Source organism: Nelumbo nucifera, chromosome 2 (assembly GCF_055504915.1).
Source record: "Nelumbo nucifera cultivar China Antique chromosome 2, China Antique-T2T, whole genome shotgun sequence".
Taxonomy (NCBI): Eukaryota; Viridiplantae; Streptophyta; class Magnoliopsida; order Proteales; family Nelumbonaceae; genus Nelumbo; species Nelumbo nucifera.
Window position 1 is genome coordinate 99214309 of NC_142650.1, and position 17361 is coordinate 99231669.

Genomic DNA, 17361 nt, shown 5'->3' on the forward strand with positions numbered 1-17361 from the left:
AATTTATAGATTTTATTGGTCATTAAACGCACTGATTAATTTTTATTTTAATTTATTTTTAATAGGCAAGCTGAAAAATACATTATTTCATTTTTATAATTTAGTTGAAAAGTGACGAAATCCAGTTCTATTTGATTCTAGTTATGTTGGTCTAACGTTAAGAGCATGTCTTGATTACCATCTTTGTCGATTCATGAGCTAGTTTATGCCATCTATATTGTCGTCTCTGCAATTTTTGGCAATTCAGCTTTCAGAATTCATGATTGTACTATTGTACCCTGACAGCTTTCTGAATTCAATTTGGGAATGCATCTTATGTATTTCCAAAAAAGAAAAAAGAAAAAGAAGACACAACAACATGGTGGCATCATTTTGGATCATTGACCTTTTGAGTATGTTGGGCCAAGCTATGCAACCTAGCATATTGGGGAGTTGGTGTGTGAATTGGAGAGGATTTTTATGGACATGATTCATTTATACAATCGTCAAATAGGTGGCGGCTATCTCTGTTTTCCAACCCATATCAATTTGTAGATATTACTGATTATTAACAAGGTAGAGAAGAGTAAAATAGGGTTTTTAAAAGAATTAAATAGGCCACATAACCACGTATTTAACTATTATTAATATTTTTTAAATAGAAGGTATATTTAAGTCAAGTGGGGTCAACCCACAAGGTATGTAAAAGTCCTTTTGCAAAACTCAGGATATGTTTAAGTCAATTAATAAAAATCCAGAGTATGTTCAAGTCTTTTACCTTCTTTTTTTTTTTAAATAAACATTATCAATAAGGTTATGTTTGGTTTGAAAGAAAAGGTAGGAAAAGGAAGGGAAAGGAAAACCAATACAAGTGTTGTAAAGGTTTTCCTACTTTTTCCTTCCTTTCACTATATTTTCCTTCAAACCAAACATAACCTAAAGGAAAAATGTAAAATAACTTAGCGTTTTATGCATCGGTGGGGTCCTGATTTTTGAGTCATACTTGATTTTTTAATAATCGGCTGAACCAAACATTTGGATACATGAACGTTTGTTGAAACGCTTATGTAGATCCGATATAGCACCATTTTTTAAAAAAATGATCACGATTCCAAACATCCCCTACATTCGACCGGAATGCAAAAAATCAGCATTTTAACCAAAAACCAATAAACCATATTTCGCTGTGGATGCTGATTATTGGTCTAGCTGGTCTGATCTGGTCAGTACGTAGGACCCATCTCAGTTGGGTCCCAAGGTTTTAAAACATCAGACAGATCGACCCAGATCTACAGACCATATACGAATATCCTGTGTCACCCACCCAAAATTCAAGCAGAAAAAAAGGTCTGAAATGCTCACAATGCGGTACTCATAATGCAACAATTCAAATTACTTAATTCTCTTTTTGTTCTTTAATTTTGTTTGTTCCTTTTATGTGATGACAACCCTGACCACCACACAGAGACGTTGGCGTCATGGCCCAATGCATCTGTTGTTGCCTGCTTGCAGTCACATCATTTACAAGGAATAGTACTTGTTTCAGGTGGCAAACTAATAGATTTGTCGTATCGTTTCAGTGTAATTTCATATTTCTAGGTGGAGTACTGCAGTCTACTTATCCTAAATTATAAATAAACTTCAAAATGGTACAATGACAAAGGTAGTGGGCCTGTTCCCGATTGACCTGATTAGACCACCTTACCAACCGATCCGAAGCTTTTGTTTTGTGTATGGTCTGTAGACCATGGTGACAATGAAAAAGCTAGGAAGTAGAAACCCCACCTGCTGCTCAAATGTTTGGCAGACACTGCTTCAATTTCATGAATGGCAATCACCACCGCCGTGGGTTTTTTATTCTCAAAAGAATCATTCAACCAATCAAAAAGGTTAAGCTGTTAGGTGTCAATAGGTTGATATTTTCTGGACTTAAAAGTTTGAACAAGTACAGTTCCACCCACTCGTAGTTTGTACTAAAAATTAATTAATTATAACAAGGATAACGAAGATTGAACATTATACCACTTGATCAAAGTGGCTATAATAACATCTCAAAGAATCGTTCAACTTAAAAGCTTTAAAAGCTTTTATGATGTTATGTGAGCTCTAACACCTAACTAAGATTGAACATTATACCACTTGACCAAAGTGGCTATAATAACATCTCAAAGAACCATTCAACTTAAAGCTTTTAAGATGTTATGTGAGGTCTAACACTTATCTAGACTCTAGAGATGTGGGCTACGAAAGAATCTAACTCAGCACGAGAAATTCCACCTTCGGACATGGAGTCTCGGACGGCACCGCCTAACATCTCAGCTTTCTTCCTCATGTCATCTCCTTCCTCTGATGCCATCAACTTCCTGGCTGCATCTTCGACGGCGTCGGAAGAGACCAATTCATGCCGCCGTGCCCACTCTCGGACGACGAGGCCAACCCTCAGCACCTGGGTCACAAGCATGGTGTTCCTTGGCTGGTCGGAGTGCATGGGCCAAGCCGCAATTGGCACGCCCATGCTGATGCTTTCCACGCATGAATTCCAGCCACAGTGGCTCAGGAATCCACCCGTCGCTCTGTGGGCCAGAATCTCAAGTTGTGGTGCCCAGTCCCTCACTATCAGCCCCACACCCTCGACCCTCTCCTCGTATCCCTTTGGAAGTTGGGTTACCCTAGCTTCCTCCTCCTCAGCGTAAATGTCTCCTCTGTCAGCTTCTCTTAACACCCAGATGAAACGTTGCTTGCTGCGTTCTAGCCCAACTGCAAGCTCAAAGATCTGGTCGTCGGACAACGATGTCATGGTGCCAAACGAAACATATAGCACCGACCGCAGTGGTTGCTTGTCCAGCCACTCCAAGCATTTGTGGCGTCGCCAGGGAGACTCTCTGGCCGCACCAAGGACAACTGGGTTCAGCGGGCCAACCGCCCATATTCTCTTATTCCCGCTGAGTTTCTCCTGATCCAACAGATCTACGAACCTACCTTCCATTGCTCGGCATGTGTTGTACAGATCACCAACGTCGAAATTCATCAAATCATACTGACGGGCAATGAATTTAGCAAACTCACCGGTGAAGCAGCCTTCCAGAGAATGATGGGGTACGTCGTTTGGAATAAGAATTCCTTCATCTGTAGGTCTTCCAAGGGATTCCCATAAGTGGAAGACAATGGCGAAGGCCGAGACTGGGTGAAAGGCGTAGGCCTCGGCATTGGGGAGGGCGACCACATCCTGCACAGCATAAGCCATGAGCGTGTCGTGGATAACAACAACTCTATAAGCGATGGCGGAAAGCGAATCGAGAAGTTGGGCGAGGGGCTCGCGGAGGTGCAACGAGGCGTCGAAGGTAGGTTGGAGATGGGCGGGGAACTTGATTGGAGCATGTGGGTTGGGCGGAGGGTTGAGGAATGGTGGCAAGGGGAAGTCATGGAAGTGGAGGTTAGGTGTGGAGAGAGGATCCCAGCCATGGACGCGATGCTTTGCTTGACGGTTGTGAGTTGCAGAGGCAACGTAGTGAACCGGAATGCCGTAGGCCGATATGAGACGGGATAAGTGTAAGAGCTGATTGAGATGACCTTGTGCCGGAAAGGGCACCGTCACCACCATCACTGGCGCCTGTTTGAAGCCATTTTGATCGGCGAAGTGGCGATGAGGATGAAGACGACGAGGATAAGAAAGATGAAAAACATCGTGATGATCCATTGATCGATCGATAAAAGGGTAGTTGCTGTTGTTCTTGTTGGCTTCAGCCCTGCAAATTTGGTGCTTGTAGTTGGGGTCTTTATAAGCTCTTGGGCTGTCCATGGATGGAAGTGATTGAATTGAACATCGTCGTCGTGAATGGAAGAACAGACGCTCTAATTTCAACTATTATTAAATATTTAAATGTAACTGTAATGGTCCTTAGAATGGTGACCGGATTGTGGGCCCTATCTGGGCCCATCTGTACCGAACACTGACGTATTCAGCACTCAGTAGAGTCCGGTGTGCATGATTTTATGTCCAGCTCATCCGGCTCCCCCACAATAATGTTGAATTGCATGAAATCCATATACGAAGCGAGATCTGCCACTTACAAATGGGCGCCTCACACGCACATCCACCGTGTATTTCCCGTGAATAATAATTAATAAGAAGCATAGATCTGTCGGTTTTCAATGGTCAAGAGCTGATAACACCTGGTCCTACATCGGGGCAGGGATCTGCTACCAACGCAACGCTCCCAATATTGTTTCAATGGATAATATCTCCTTGTTATACATGAGACATGAGAGATGCTCCAGCAGTTGTCCGGACAAATTAATTTAATATAATCAATTAAAAAAGGGTAAATTATGAAGACCCCTATACTATAGGTTTTGTGACAAAAACCCTTGTAATTTGTTTTGTGAGAAAGACCCCCTGTACTATGATCGTGAGACAAAGACCCTCTTTCGTTAGTCTTCAGTTCAAAAAGACTGTTATAATATTTTTTAATCCCCATAATACCCTTAAATATGGGAATTGAAAATACTACAACGTCGTGATTGAACCCATTTAATCCCGGCTACAGCCAAACGACGATTGGCTGCTGGTACAAGCGGGCAAATATTATGGCAAATACTATAGCCAAACGACGATTCAATCCTGAGCCGACAATTCCAAGGATGAAGAAAGCGGAAGCAACAACAATTGCTTCAATGAAGATTTACCTAGAATGAGTAGTATCATAAACCCTGTATAGAGTCCCATACCATTTTCCCCTTCGAATCTTCTTGATTCCATAGAGACTCCGCGACTGGGGATTAGTCCAGAACCCCCCGACTGGCTGGAAAAGGATGACATTATCCTGGTGAGCATAGAGCGGAAGGCGAACAGTGTTGATCTTCCCCTGTCCCTTCGGATGATAAAGAAGAAGAGGAAATGACAAGAAGGCTTCAGAGAAGCTGGTGAATCCGCTTATTTCTCCGTGAAGAAGGCCTTCTCTTCCATGGTATTCATCATTCGAGAGCTTCACAGTTATGCCTTGCAGATGTGGGAGATCCTTTTCTATGAAGATCTGCAAGGAATTTTGGATCGAGTGTAGAAGGAGATGCACACTTCGTTCATGTGGCTCTTTCAACAGGTGTTCTCACACTCGCCGACTCTCATGGTCTACGTCATGATCCTTCTAGCCAACTTCACCATTTACTCAATGGGTCACAACACCGCCATTGCAGCACCAACAATGGCGTCGGGATATTCGGGCACCACAGTAGAGATTGTAACAATGACTAGCATCAGGAATCAAAAGCAACCCAAGTTTGATGGTTTGACAATTAAGACGTTTTATGTTTCATCTTTGTCTGGTAAGAGCACCTTCGTGGGGGGAAGCAGTGGTGGAGGTGGAAAGGTCTGCCCGGTGGCCAATGGGACTGATGGTAATGTCCGATTCGACGGTTCATCATCGTGGAACGAGAATCGAACCATTGTGCTAGACAAGATATCTCGGGTGTCATCTTTTGGGAACCCTACATCTTGATTTTGATCAAGATGGTCCCGAAATTATGCTCTTGAGAAAACGAGGCAGCGAGGTAAGGCACAATTTGCATAGACATTCCGTAGGCGAACGGAGACCAAACATTGATGTCTTTGTGACCTTGGTAGGTGGGCAACAATCTAGTCGAGAGGGTGATCTACTGATTACTGTACGTCGCGTACACATCGAGCCTGTTGTAGTAGATCCCGATCTTGTCGTTGGGATTCCTTGATGAGACTATGACTTGGAAGTTTGAGGTGAGGAAGTTCCCGTCGGAGATGTTAAACTGGTACACCGTAGCATTTTGTAGTGTGAACTAGGGCTTGGAGGGTCGGAGGATCGCCCATACAAGGAAGATGGCGAACAGAATTACAATGATAGATACAAAAATCACTACAAATACTCACCAGGAAAATAGCTTCTTCCACTTGTGATTGTGGTGGTTACCATAATCCTGCTTCAACGACATCTTCGCTCACCTGTTTCTGTCTCAGATTGTAGGAAAATCGTCCTGAGTCAATCGGAGGTAGTGAGCTAGTTATAGAAATCCGTATCTCGTCCTGACAAATTTATAGAGGGAACGAAAGAAAGAGACATTTGTTTCACAGAAATCTGTAGTATTTGCCATAGTATTTTCAACTCTTCACCTCTCTCCTCATGACATCGTAGTATTTGCCTGCTGATATAGTCTTGATGGCGAAGCAACCATACCAACTCTCCGCCTCTCTCCCCATACTACAACCAAACAACCTTGGGTGATCTTCTCGATGATATGGGTAGACATCTGTTGTTGGGCTATCAAGCATTGTAGGCATCGTTGGCGATGGCTATAGAGACAAGATTGAAGACGGAGAAGAGAAGAAAGGGAAGATGAAAAATGGGTTTCCTCCGTCCTTTCATTTCGGAGAATTGGGAGAGAGAAAGAATGAGAGGGGACAATGAGGGAGGGGAAATGAAGAGAAGAAAGGGAAAACAATAGGTTAAATAGGTTTTAAGAGAAAATGGGCAAAAAAAGAAAAATAGAAAAAATTTAATGGGGTATTTTAATAATTTAACGCATTTCATCATCTGACTTAACGGTCAAGAGGGATCTTTGTCTCATGGTCATAGTAGAGGGGAATCTTTGTCTCAAAACAAAGTATAAGGGGGGGGTGTGTGTTTGTCACAGACCCCATAGTATAGGGGGTCTTTATAATTTACCCATTAAAAAAGGAGCTACCGAGCAATTGGGATCTATAATATTTTATGTGAACAATCCTTTATAGCATTTAACATTTGACATTAATTAAGATATTAGTTAGAGTTCAAATTCATGATATATTTTTAACGCGGGGCTAAAACCGTAAATTATGGTCTTTTATGTATTGTTGTTGCCCGACACAATGTCACCTCATCTACTTTAGAGTGGGGCTAAACATGGATGGAATGGGAAATTTATTTTTTCCTTTTTCCCTTTCTATATGGGGAAAGGGTATTGGACCGAAAACCTTATATAGGGGGCTAATCATAGAGAAGGGAGAAGAAATAAATAAATATAGATGGGCCAACCATCAATGGAGACTTTGGGGCATAGGGGGATCATGCTCCCCAGGGTCCTCCTAATTTTGCCCCAGCTACTATATTACATGGCTTGTTTGGTGTGTTTTTTTGGGAAAATTTTTTGGTAGCTCTAATAGTCCATGAAAATCTGAGCAGTTCGAAATACGTTTGGTGGATGCAAAAAACTTCATTTGAAGTTTCCCGAAATTAGTCTAAAATGGGTTTTTCATGTCTTCTCGATGTTCCGTTTTTTGGTGGCTAAATTTTCCGCACGCCAAATAGAAATAAACCAAATATCGGTCTTCCCAACTTATAAACAGCCGAAAGACCATGCAAAAAGACACCAAACAGATCCGTAGTTTTAGTGCAAGCTTCATGGTAGCTAAGAAATTATAGAACTAAAAACTTTATTGTATACATGTACATATCTATCTATCAATCAATCAATATATATATATATATATATATATATATATATATATATATATATATATAATATTGACTATAAAAATATTTGGCTTCAAAATATAATGCTAACCATACAGTGAATTTTCAATTGAGATTGATGGCTTCAAATCAAGCCTAATAAAAAACATAGCTAGTTAGCATTGGTAGAATGGAAGGAACTTGGTTTGGTTAGAATGAAGGACTCAATATTCCAATGGCCAAATAAGTATAGCGATTGATGAATGAATGCAGCTCGTTATGGGCATCACTCAATTAGTCAGAATAGGCCGGGAACATGTGGATGTGTATTGGGAAAGAGCCGAGACAAAGCATTAATACCTCCTCTGGCCAATCGCTGAAAAGGCCAAAATGGAATTACACCACATATGTCCTATGTGCAGTCAACAATGAGAACCACATGTATTTGTTCACTATCCATTTGACAAGCAGTTTGGAAGTTTGTCCAAACAGGCTTCCTTATTCTGAGAAGGGACGAAGGTTTTTAAAACCGGATTGGATAGGGAATCGTTTTAGGTCCAGTTCTTGGATTGAACAGTCTGATTGTTTGATCTGAATGGATGATTTATTTTAATAAAAAAATAAAAAAATAATAAAAAGTAGTTAAAAATCATTATTTGAATCGATAATTTGATGGTTCAACAATTTGGGTCAGCGGTTTATTGATCAAATTAATGGTTTTTGGTAAAATAACGGTTATAGGGTAAAATAAAACCGATCAAATGACTGATTTCCAGTTTTTCCGGTCCAGTCCAGTTTTAAAACACTGGAAAGGACTTCACATGGGATCCCTAAAGAATTTCTCGAGACTAATTTGTGTTTTAACGAAACCTGAGCAACATGTATCACAACACATCCCAGACATATATTAATCCTGATTCACTAGACAACATTTAAGGCTGTGTTTAGTTAAAATTCTGCTTCGAATAATCACTGTTTGAAATGAGTTTGGGACTTGGGAGCCATGCAAAATGGTTAATTTTTTCTTGAAAACATCGATTGTTAGAAAACGAATTAATTTTAACAACATTCATAAATCCAGGCAATGATTGGGGTGACCGGGCAGATTGGGTGGCCACGTGCCATCTAAGGCCAGCTCAACCATGACCCAAACACCACTCCCCTAGTTCTGAAGTTGAGGAATTAAGTGCTTGGCCGAGGTATAGCGCGGTAGGGTGCTTTGTTTCTCAGTTGAGAAACTCCAAGTTGAAGTCCTGGTTGAGGAAAGGGAATGCTTGGCCAAGGCATTGCGCGGTCGTTTACCCCAGCCAGGTGTCAAGGAGTTAAGTTGGGCTTCGAAGTTTGGGCTTCTCTGATGCTCAGTGGTTCTGCATCGCGGACGGGCTCTTCGTTCTTCAGTTGAGGAACTTGCACTCAAAATTTTGGAATCCGAACACTACTCCCATAGTTCCGAAGTCAAAGAGTGGAGTGCTCGGTTGGGATGCAGTGCGAGCTCTTTTGGTTAGGGCCTGTCGTTGGGCATCTTGGGGAGACTCAAGGGGTTGGTTAGACCGATGGTCTTGGGTGGACCTTAGAGGTCCATAGATTTGGTCAGACTAGAACTTTAGGGTGGACCAGTGCAATTAATGCCTTTACCGTTGCTTGTCAAGAACATCGCTTCGGTTCCTGAGGCCTCGCACATGCGATGATAGTCACGTCGATTGGTCTTCCCAAGCTTCACCAGAGCGGCGCTTGATCTCCACCATTGATCTGGCTTGATTTGCCCTTTTGGGGGTTATAATAAGGGTAGGAAGGGCATTTCTCCTTCGCCATTTGCGAGAGTAATTGCTTAGATAACTAGACAAGGGATTTTGGCATTGCTCAATTTTTGCTTTGATTCCGTGGCTTCAAGTTTAGTAAGATGTCTTCCTCGTCTTCTCGTTCCTCTTCTTTTTCTTCTGGTTCTTCTTCTAGTTCTAGTGGCTCAAACTATGAATCTGAGGTCGGGGAATTTGAGGCGGTAGAGTTGGAGATGTCTTCCAAGGTTGGTCCTTCCAGAGTGGAGGTAGAACTTCCTGCACGAGCTGGTTGTCGGTTCGGGACTACCCCCTACATTTTGATCCCCGGGGACATGGCTCGGATTCAAGCCCTGTATGACATTCCCGAGGAATTTGGGTGAGGTGTCCATGGGCCAATGGATGCTCGGCTGGGTGAGGTATTAGTGTACGAGAGCAGCTTGGAAGTCGGGCTAAGGTTTCCCTTGGACGAAGGGGTAGCCGGGTGTTGCCGGTGCAGTTGATGCCAAACTCTTTTAGATTATTGTTTAGCCTATTGTTGTGTTGCACCGTTCGTGATATCGAGTTGACCCTAGTATGGTGAGCTATCTTCTCCAGTTGAAGCTTCACCAGTAGGGCTACTACTATTTCTCAGCCAGGAAGAACATCAAAGTGTTGGTCGGGGCTCCATCCTTTGTGAAGCACTAGAAGGAGGAGTTCTTCTTTGTGCACTGTCTTGGGGGCCTACCTTTCCTGGCCACACTGTAGAAGCCAAGGACGAAAGTGCTGTGGCCCAAATGGCACAGGATTACTGGGGAGGAGAGGTCTTCCCTAAGCATGATCGATGAGATAGATACGGTGGCGTACACATGCTCTGAGATGTTGATGCTCGTCGGACTGATGCATAGAGTGGCCAGTCTGTCTTGTTGCTTCGATTTATTTGTTGAATCCTTCTCTCTTTGAACCTATACTTAATATGTTATGATTCCGTGGTGTAGGTGTGGAAATGGCAAGCGAGGAAGAGATTGTCCACCAAATGAAGGAAAACCAAATGAGGTGAAGGGGGGGTGCACGATCGCAGCCCCGTCTAGAGGTGGTCCCGCCGCTGGAGTCATCTGAGAGGACATCCCATCAGCATTAAAGGGCTCGGCAACGGGGTGATGATGAAGACGTGGTAGTGGTGGAACCAAAAGCTTATCGGGCTGTTGTTCCTCCTCCACGGATGGAAGTGGGGGCAGCAGCTTGGCCTACCACATGCTGCAGTGGATGGTCCATCTTGATGACGGGCTTGAGACGGCTGGAGTGCCAAAGTAGCTTCTCCGCGGGTTCATGATTGCAGCCATCAGTCGGGAAGCCAGGGAAACTGGAAGCAGTGCCTTAGAATGCTCACTCATTTAGGCCGCGACTCAAGTAAGTTCGTACTTGTTTTTGTTGTTTTAACTAAGTTTCTCTATGCTAAAATCGTTTCTTGTCACAAAACGCATGCTCGACAATTGCTCTGGTGGACTGTCTTCGGGATCTCCAGGGCATGTATGAGAGAGAGCACACTGAATACTTGAACTTGAAGGCTCAATTGGCCAAGCTTCAAGCAGCTGGTGAGCGCACTACCGTGCTAGAAGCGGAGGTGGCCGAACTGAAGAACCAAATAGCCGAGCTAGTGGACATCATTCAAAACTTGAAACAACAAATCGTCAAGCTGAAGGTGGAGAGAGAGCGGGTGAAGAAGGAGGCTGTCGAAGCGACAGTGGATCAGTTCAAGGGCTCGTTAAATACCAGCAAGAAATGGACGAGTACGCCTCGAGCTCCTAACAGGCGAGGTTCAACGTCTTCCGGAGGAGGGTGCTACGTCACTCCGGAGCTGGCTAACATCACGCAGGCTTGAAAGGCATATGATGATAAAACCCCGCCCACCGTGGACAACCTTGTGGCTGATCAGGGCGACAGGGGCAAGGATGGGGGGGAATGAGAAGAGGCTATGGATCTCCTCATCGAGGAATGAGCTGCCACGGATTCCTTCTGATGCCTTTTGTGGTTATTGCCCCTTTTTTGTAGTGGCTCGGTATGTCGGGCTTTAATCTATGTACTGGTTTTGGTAAGTTAATGAAAACATGTTTGCCTTTTGTTCCGAGCATGTGTACTACTTACTCTTTTCCTCTTCTCTTCTTTTTTGTGAAGTCTTGGTCCTCAGTCTCATTGGGACCGAGGTTGGGAGTTGGTCGAGATCTTTTTGGTCTCCAGCTTGGGCGGCCGGAGTATGTTCCAAGCCCTCAGCCTTTAGGGATGCTCAGTTGTTGGTCTCGGGAGCTTTTCTGGCTCTTCAAGGGGCTGGTCATTGCTTGGCTAGCTCTGGTTTGAATTTTAGTCAATGGGAGTGTGGAGTTTAACGACTGCCCTCAGGCCCCGATGGGCGGGGGCTTTCTTCTCAACTTTAGGCTTAGGTCGTCGACAACCGAGGCGGTTTGCTTGGTCAGCAATGCGCTACCGAGCTACACAGCGTGGGCTCAGGCCGTTCGAAAATCAGCTGAGTCAATGCCGTGTGCCGAGCTATGTGTGTGTTGCGTGGTGTACATGATGTGTGTACGCCATGTGTTGTGTGCAATGTGTGTGTCGTGCATGGTGTGTGGTGCTTGTGTGCGGTGCGCTAGGCAATCAACATGTAGCTTGAACAAATTCTTGATTGATAACGAACTATTTGTAGTACATTCAGAGGTTCCCTATGTTACAACTCCTTTGTATTAGTCGGCCATCGAGGTCTTCGAGTCTGTAGGTGCCAGGTCCAAGGACTCTAGTGACTTTTTTAAGGTCCTTCCCAGTTTTGTCCAAGCTTGCCTTCTCCTGGTGTAGGCACAATGACTTTGCGGAGAACGAGGTCACCTATTTTGAACTTCCGTCTTTGGACTTTGGAGTCGTAGTATTTGGCCATCCTCTACTATCGTGCTACCATCCTGATGTGTGATCGGTATTGTGCTTCTTCTACTATGTCTAACTCCACACGGAGGTTCCTCGTCGTTCTGGTCTTCATTGTAAAACTCAGTCTAGAGGGTCGGTGAGCCTATTTCCAGGGGTACCATGGCTTCAGCCCCATAGGTCAGGCTAAAGGGTGTCTCTCTAGTAGTCGTTCGCGGAGTAGTCTTGTATGCCCAGAGTATTCTTAGCAGCTCCTCGACCCACCTTCCCTTGGCCTGGTCAAGTCAGGTTTTCAGGCCGTGCAATAAGGTTCGATTGGTCACTTCGGTCTGCCCATTGCTCTGAGGTCGATGAACGGCGGTGGTTCGGTAGTCAATCTTCAGGTCGGTGCAAAGAGCTTCAAATTTCCGATCAATGAATTACATCCCATTGCCTATGATGAGCATCTGTGGAATACCGAACCGACATACATTACCTTGCCAGAAAAAATTCTAGGAATTGTGTGTGGTAATGTGTGTCAGTGCTTCATCTTCCACCTATTTCGTGAAGTAGTCCACTGCCACCAAGAGGAACTTCTTTTGTGCAACCATGGTGGGGAAGGGGCCGAGGATGTCCATACCCCATTGTGTGAATGACCATGGGCTGGTAATCGGCTTCAGGGGAATTGCTGGCTAATGGTGAAGGTTGGAGTGCCACTGACAATTGTCGTATTTTCACACGAGCTGGGCAACATCCTGCTTCATGGTCGGCCAAAAGTACCTTTGCCGGAGTGCCTGGTGAGCCAGGGTTCGGGCGCCGGGGTGATCTCCACAGATGCCTTTGTGTATTTCCCTGAGGGCGTAATCGGCCTCGGCAGGGGGCAGATATTTCAGGTATGGAAGAGTATGTGAGCAGCGGTAAAGTTGTCCCTGGATAAGGCAGTACCGGGCTTATCTGTGCTAGAGCTTCTTGGCTTCTGTCCTATCTTCTGGGAGTTTGTCATCCCGGAGGTACTAAGTGTTGGGGTCAATCCAAGATGGGTCATGTTGTATCAAGAGGATGAGTAGGGCAATTGCTGCAATGCTCAGCTAAGCCAGGGTGTCTATCCGCATTATCGAGTCCAGGTCTATTTTTGGCAAACTAGCTAACATTGATGAGGCGTTTGCTCAGATGTTCTCAGCTCGGGGAATCTGCTGAATATTGAACTGTTCGAGCCTTTGGATGGGCTTCTGTACTTTCTGTAAGTAGCTCGCCATTGTGGGTGTTCGTGTCTCGAACTGGCCATGGATTTGGTTTACAACTAGCTGAGAGTCGTTGAACGCTTCTATTCTCAGAGCGTCGAGGTCTAGAGCAAGTTGAAGTCTAGCGATTAAGGCATCGTACTCAGCTTCATTGTTAGACACTTTGAATTCAAACCTGAGGGTGTGCTCCAATACCGTGTTATCTGGGCCGAGGAGTGTGAGGCCAGCCCCGTTGCCTTGTTGGTTTGATGAGTCATCCACTTGTAAAGTCCATACTTGTGGTGTCAGGGTCATGTGCGATGAAGTCAGCCAGGGACTGTGCCTTAATTGCAGGCCAGGGTGCGTAATCGATGTCGAACTCACTTAGCTCCACACTCCATTTGGTTAGGAAGCTAGATGCTTCCGGCCTTTGGAGTACCTGTTTGAGGGGCTGGTCGGTAAGCACATGAATGTTGTAAGCCTAGAAGTATGGTTTGAGCTTTCCTGCCGAGGTGACTAATTCCAAGGCCATCTTTTCTAGGTTGGAGTACCGGGTTTCTGCACTGCCGAGGACTTTGTTGGTGTAGTAGATCGGCCTCTGTACCCGGTCTTCCTCTTTAACCAGCATTGAGCTGACGACCTCGTCCCCGGCCGAGAGGTAGAGCAACAGCTTGTCCCCTAGGCTTGGTTTGGTGAGGAGAGGCGGTGAGCTTAGATACTGGTTTAGTTCTGAAAGAACCGTTCACATTCCTCAGTCCATTGAAACTCCTTCGGACTCTTGAGGGCTTTGAAGAAGGGCAAGCACCGGTCTGCAGATTTGGACATGAATATGCTAAGGGCGGCTTTTCTACCGGTGAGGCGTTGCACTTCCTTGTGAGTCTGAGGTGATTGCATGTTGAGGATGGCCTGTATTTTCTCTAGATTAGCCTCAATTCCCCTCTATGTCACCATAAACCCCAGGAATTTTCCGAAGCCGACCCCGAAGGTGCATTTGGTCAGATTTAGCTTCATCTTATACTTCATAAGGATGCTGAAGACTACCTTTAGGTCGACAAGGTGATGTTCGGCCTTCTTGCTTTTCACGAGCATGTCATTGACATAAGCCTCCATGTTTCATCCGAGCTGATCCTTGAAGACCTCATTCAACAGCCGTTGATCGGTAGCACCGGTGTTCTTGAGACCGAAAGGCATCACCTTGTAGTAGTATAGCCCGCGGTCGGTGATGAAGGCCATTTTCTCCTAGTTGTCTGGGTGCATCCGAATCTGGTTGTACCTTGAGAAGGCATCCATAAAACTCAGGAGTTCATGCCCTGCCGTTGCGTCGATGTGCTGGCCAATCCTTGGTAGGGTAAAGTTGTCCTTGGGGCAGGCTTTGTTTAGGTCAGTGAAGTCGGTACATATTCTCCACTTCCCATTGGCTTTCTTCACCATCACCACATTGGCCAGCCAGTTGGGGTATTTTACTTCCCGAATGAAGCCGATGCCGAGCAACTTCTGCACCTCGCCGGTGATCACTTGTCACCGTTCTGTAGCAAACCTTCTCTTCTTCTGCTTGATAGTCGATAGTGAGGGCCAGCATTCAGGCGATGTGTGATGACCTCAAGGTCAATCCCCAGCATATCTGTCACCGACCAAGAGAACATGTTGGCATGATCCCTTAACAGCTACACTAGTTCCTTTCGGAGACGGTCATCCAGGAGGGAGCCTACCTGGACCATCCTCTTGGGATCTTCCTCATTGGTCGTTACCTGGATGAGATCTTTGACAGGTTGGCCGCGATGCATCTTCACCTCGTCCGACAGATCATAAGCTTCTGTTACCAACGTCTCGGCGACTAGACGCAGTCCTCGACAAAAAAGCATGTAGCATTGTTGTGTAGTTCTCTGGTCTCCACGTGCTACCCCTATACCATATTCGGTGGGGAATTTCATGGCGAGGTGGAATGTGGAGACTGTGGCCTTCAAAGCATTAAGGGTCGGCCTACCAACCATCGCGTTATAGGATGAGGGGCAACGAACCACGATGAATTCCACCATGGTCATTGCAGTGATGTCACCGTCTCCGATCAGGAGGGGAAGGTTATTTTCCCAGTGGGCATGAGGGACTCCCCGGAGAAGCCCAAGGGAGTATTGACAGGGGTGGGACGGTCTTTGTCGATGCCTAGATTCTTGAATGCCTCTTCGAAGAGTACGTCAACGGAGCTGCTTGTGTCAACTAGGATCTGCTGCATCTCGAAATTAGCAACCTCAGCCGTGATCATTAGGGCATCATTATGTGGGCTCTGGACCCCATAAAGGTCATCATCAATGAAGATGATCGGCTCATCCCGCCTCTTCTTCTTTCCCCGGTTGTCGATCTCGCACAACCACGCATACTTCTTGCGCCCCGAGCTGCCCTCCCCTCCAGTAGGAGGAGATCGGGGTGGTGACCAAGCATTTTCTATGCGTGGTTCTTCCCGTGCTAGCTTTTCATTTTTGTCGACGAATACGCCGAGGTACCCACGCTTGATCAGGTCCTCGATGTGTTTGCAGAGGTCGAAGCAGTTGTTTGTGTCGTGGTTGTGGTCCCTATGGAACTCACAATATTTGTCACAACTCCTCTTGTTGCCCTGTATCTTCATCTTTTCGGGCCACCAGACATAGGTGTGGTCGCGGATTTGCATCAGAACTTCAGACCACGGTTTGTTCAACGGCATGAAGTTTCAATAGGTTGGCGGGGGTGTCCGTGGTCTGCGGTCGGGCCGGCGATCCTGCCTCTTATGGTCCCAGTCTGATCTCTCTGACTTCCGCTCTTCTGTGTTCCTCCTCATCTTATCGGGCCTTTCTTCTTTATCCCATAGTTGCGCTTGGGCTTCTTCTATGTTAATGTACTTCTGGGCATGGCTCATCAGCACGGCTAGCATTTGCAGAGGGTTCTTAGAGATGGAGAAGTTGAAAGGTGAGGGGCGGAGCCCGTGCTGAATGGCGATGATGGCCACCGACTGGTTTAGGTTCTTGACTTGTAGTGCTTCCTTGTTGAATCTCGCCAGGTAGTCTCTAAGAGATTCTGTCTTCCTCTTCCGCACTTGCATGAGGCTGGCCGAGGTTTTCAAGTGCTTGTGGCTCACTGTAAATTGTGACCGAAACATGGTCTCCAGCTGCTCCTATGATGCTATGGAGCACGGGGGTAAAGAGGAATACCATGTTAGGGCTAGGCCCTTAAGGGTGGCCACGAGAGCTTTGCACACCAGGCCCTCGGAAGATCCGTGCAACATCAACTGAACTTTTCAATGCCTCAAAATGGTCGACGAGATCGGTATTCTTGTTGTATTTGTCGAACTGAGGTGTCTGCCATCCTATGCGAGGCACATTGTCCATGATTTCTTGGATGAAGGGTGATTCTCTAACGGGTTGTGCAGTTAGCTGCATGGGCTGATCTACAAGCGGTGTCGTGCTTCTCTAAACTTGGCTGCTCCAACTCCTCCAAACGTTGCTGGAGCTCCCGAATCTCGGCATCCTTGTTGTCTGGGGCCACGACATGCATGGCTCTCTTTCTTTGGCGGGGATCCGTGTAGTCTGATGTGTCCTACTACAGATGTCTGGTTCTCAGGAGCGGGCGGAGGAGGCAGACTTCCTTGTCGCATCTTGCTTTTCTTGATGGGACTGTGCTCCCTTCTTGTCCGACCAGCGCGCTTTGGGGTCCTCGGGGTGAGGACCATCCTTCGTACGCGCCGGGGGTGAGGGGGAATGACCTGGTTGGGTGGTGTCGTGGAACCTAGTGTCTACATCATTTCAAAGATCTTATCAACTTTTTCTTGCATTGCTTGGAATTGCACTAGGTCGACCGCAGTTGGAGGTTATTGAGTTTCTTGGTGTGAAGGACTGGGGCGATGAGATTCTCGAGATGGGGATCGGCCTACTGATCGCTCGGAATGATTTCTAGGCATCTTGATCGTCTTCTTGATGGCGTAGTGAGAGAGGGATTTTAGGGAAGGCTTTTTGTGTGTTTCCCATAGACAACGCCAATCTGATGCTGCTAGATCTGAGGTGGTGCACGAACCGAGGAAGGTAGTCAAATAGTCCTTGC

General features: G+C 45.8%; 2 protein-coding genes and 1 pseudogene across 2 annotated transcripts; all 3 read right to left on the reverse strand.

The window, feature by feature from the left end:
* Nucleotides 1–1877: 1877 nt before the first annotated feature.
* LOC104606284 (zeatin O-glucosyltransferase-like) lies at nucleotides 1878–4011 on the reverse strand. The gene has a single exon (XM_010271393.3). The coding sequence runs from the start codon at nucleotides 3776–3778 to the stop codon at nucleotides 2201–2203; it is 1578 nt and encodes a 525-aa protein (XP_010269695.1). The 5' UTR covers nucleotides 3779–4011; the 3' UTR covers nucleotides 1878–2200.
* Nucleotides 4012–5463: 1452 nt separating this feature from the next.
* On the reverse strand, nucleotides 5464–5940 carry LOC148802603 (NDR1/HIN1-like protein 1 pseudogene; annotated as a pseudogene).
* Nucleotides 5941–15361: 9421 nt separating this feature from the next.
* On the reverse strand, nucleotides 15362–15916 carry LOC148802604 (uncharacterized). Its single transcript, XM_088897944.1, has one exon. It carries the CDS (start codon nucleotides 15914–15916, stop codon nucleotides 15362–15364), a length of 555 nt encoding a protein of 184 aa, XP_088754070.1.
* Between the last annotated feature and the right edge of the window lie 1445 nt (nucleotides 15917–17361).

What these genes read in the sequence shown, in the direction of transcription:
- LOC104606284 (XM_010271393.3), bottom strand. Translation starts at nt 3,778, where the DNA reads ATGGACAGCCCAAGAGCTTATAAAGACCCCAACTACAAGCACCAAATT.
- LOC148802604 (XM_088897944.1), bottom strand. Translation starts at nt 15,916, where the DNA reads ATGAAGATACAGGGCAACAAGAGGAGTTGTGACAAATATTGTGAGTTC.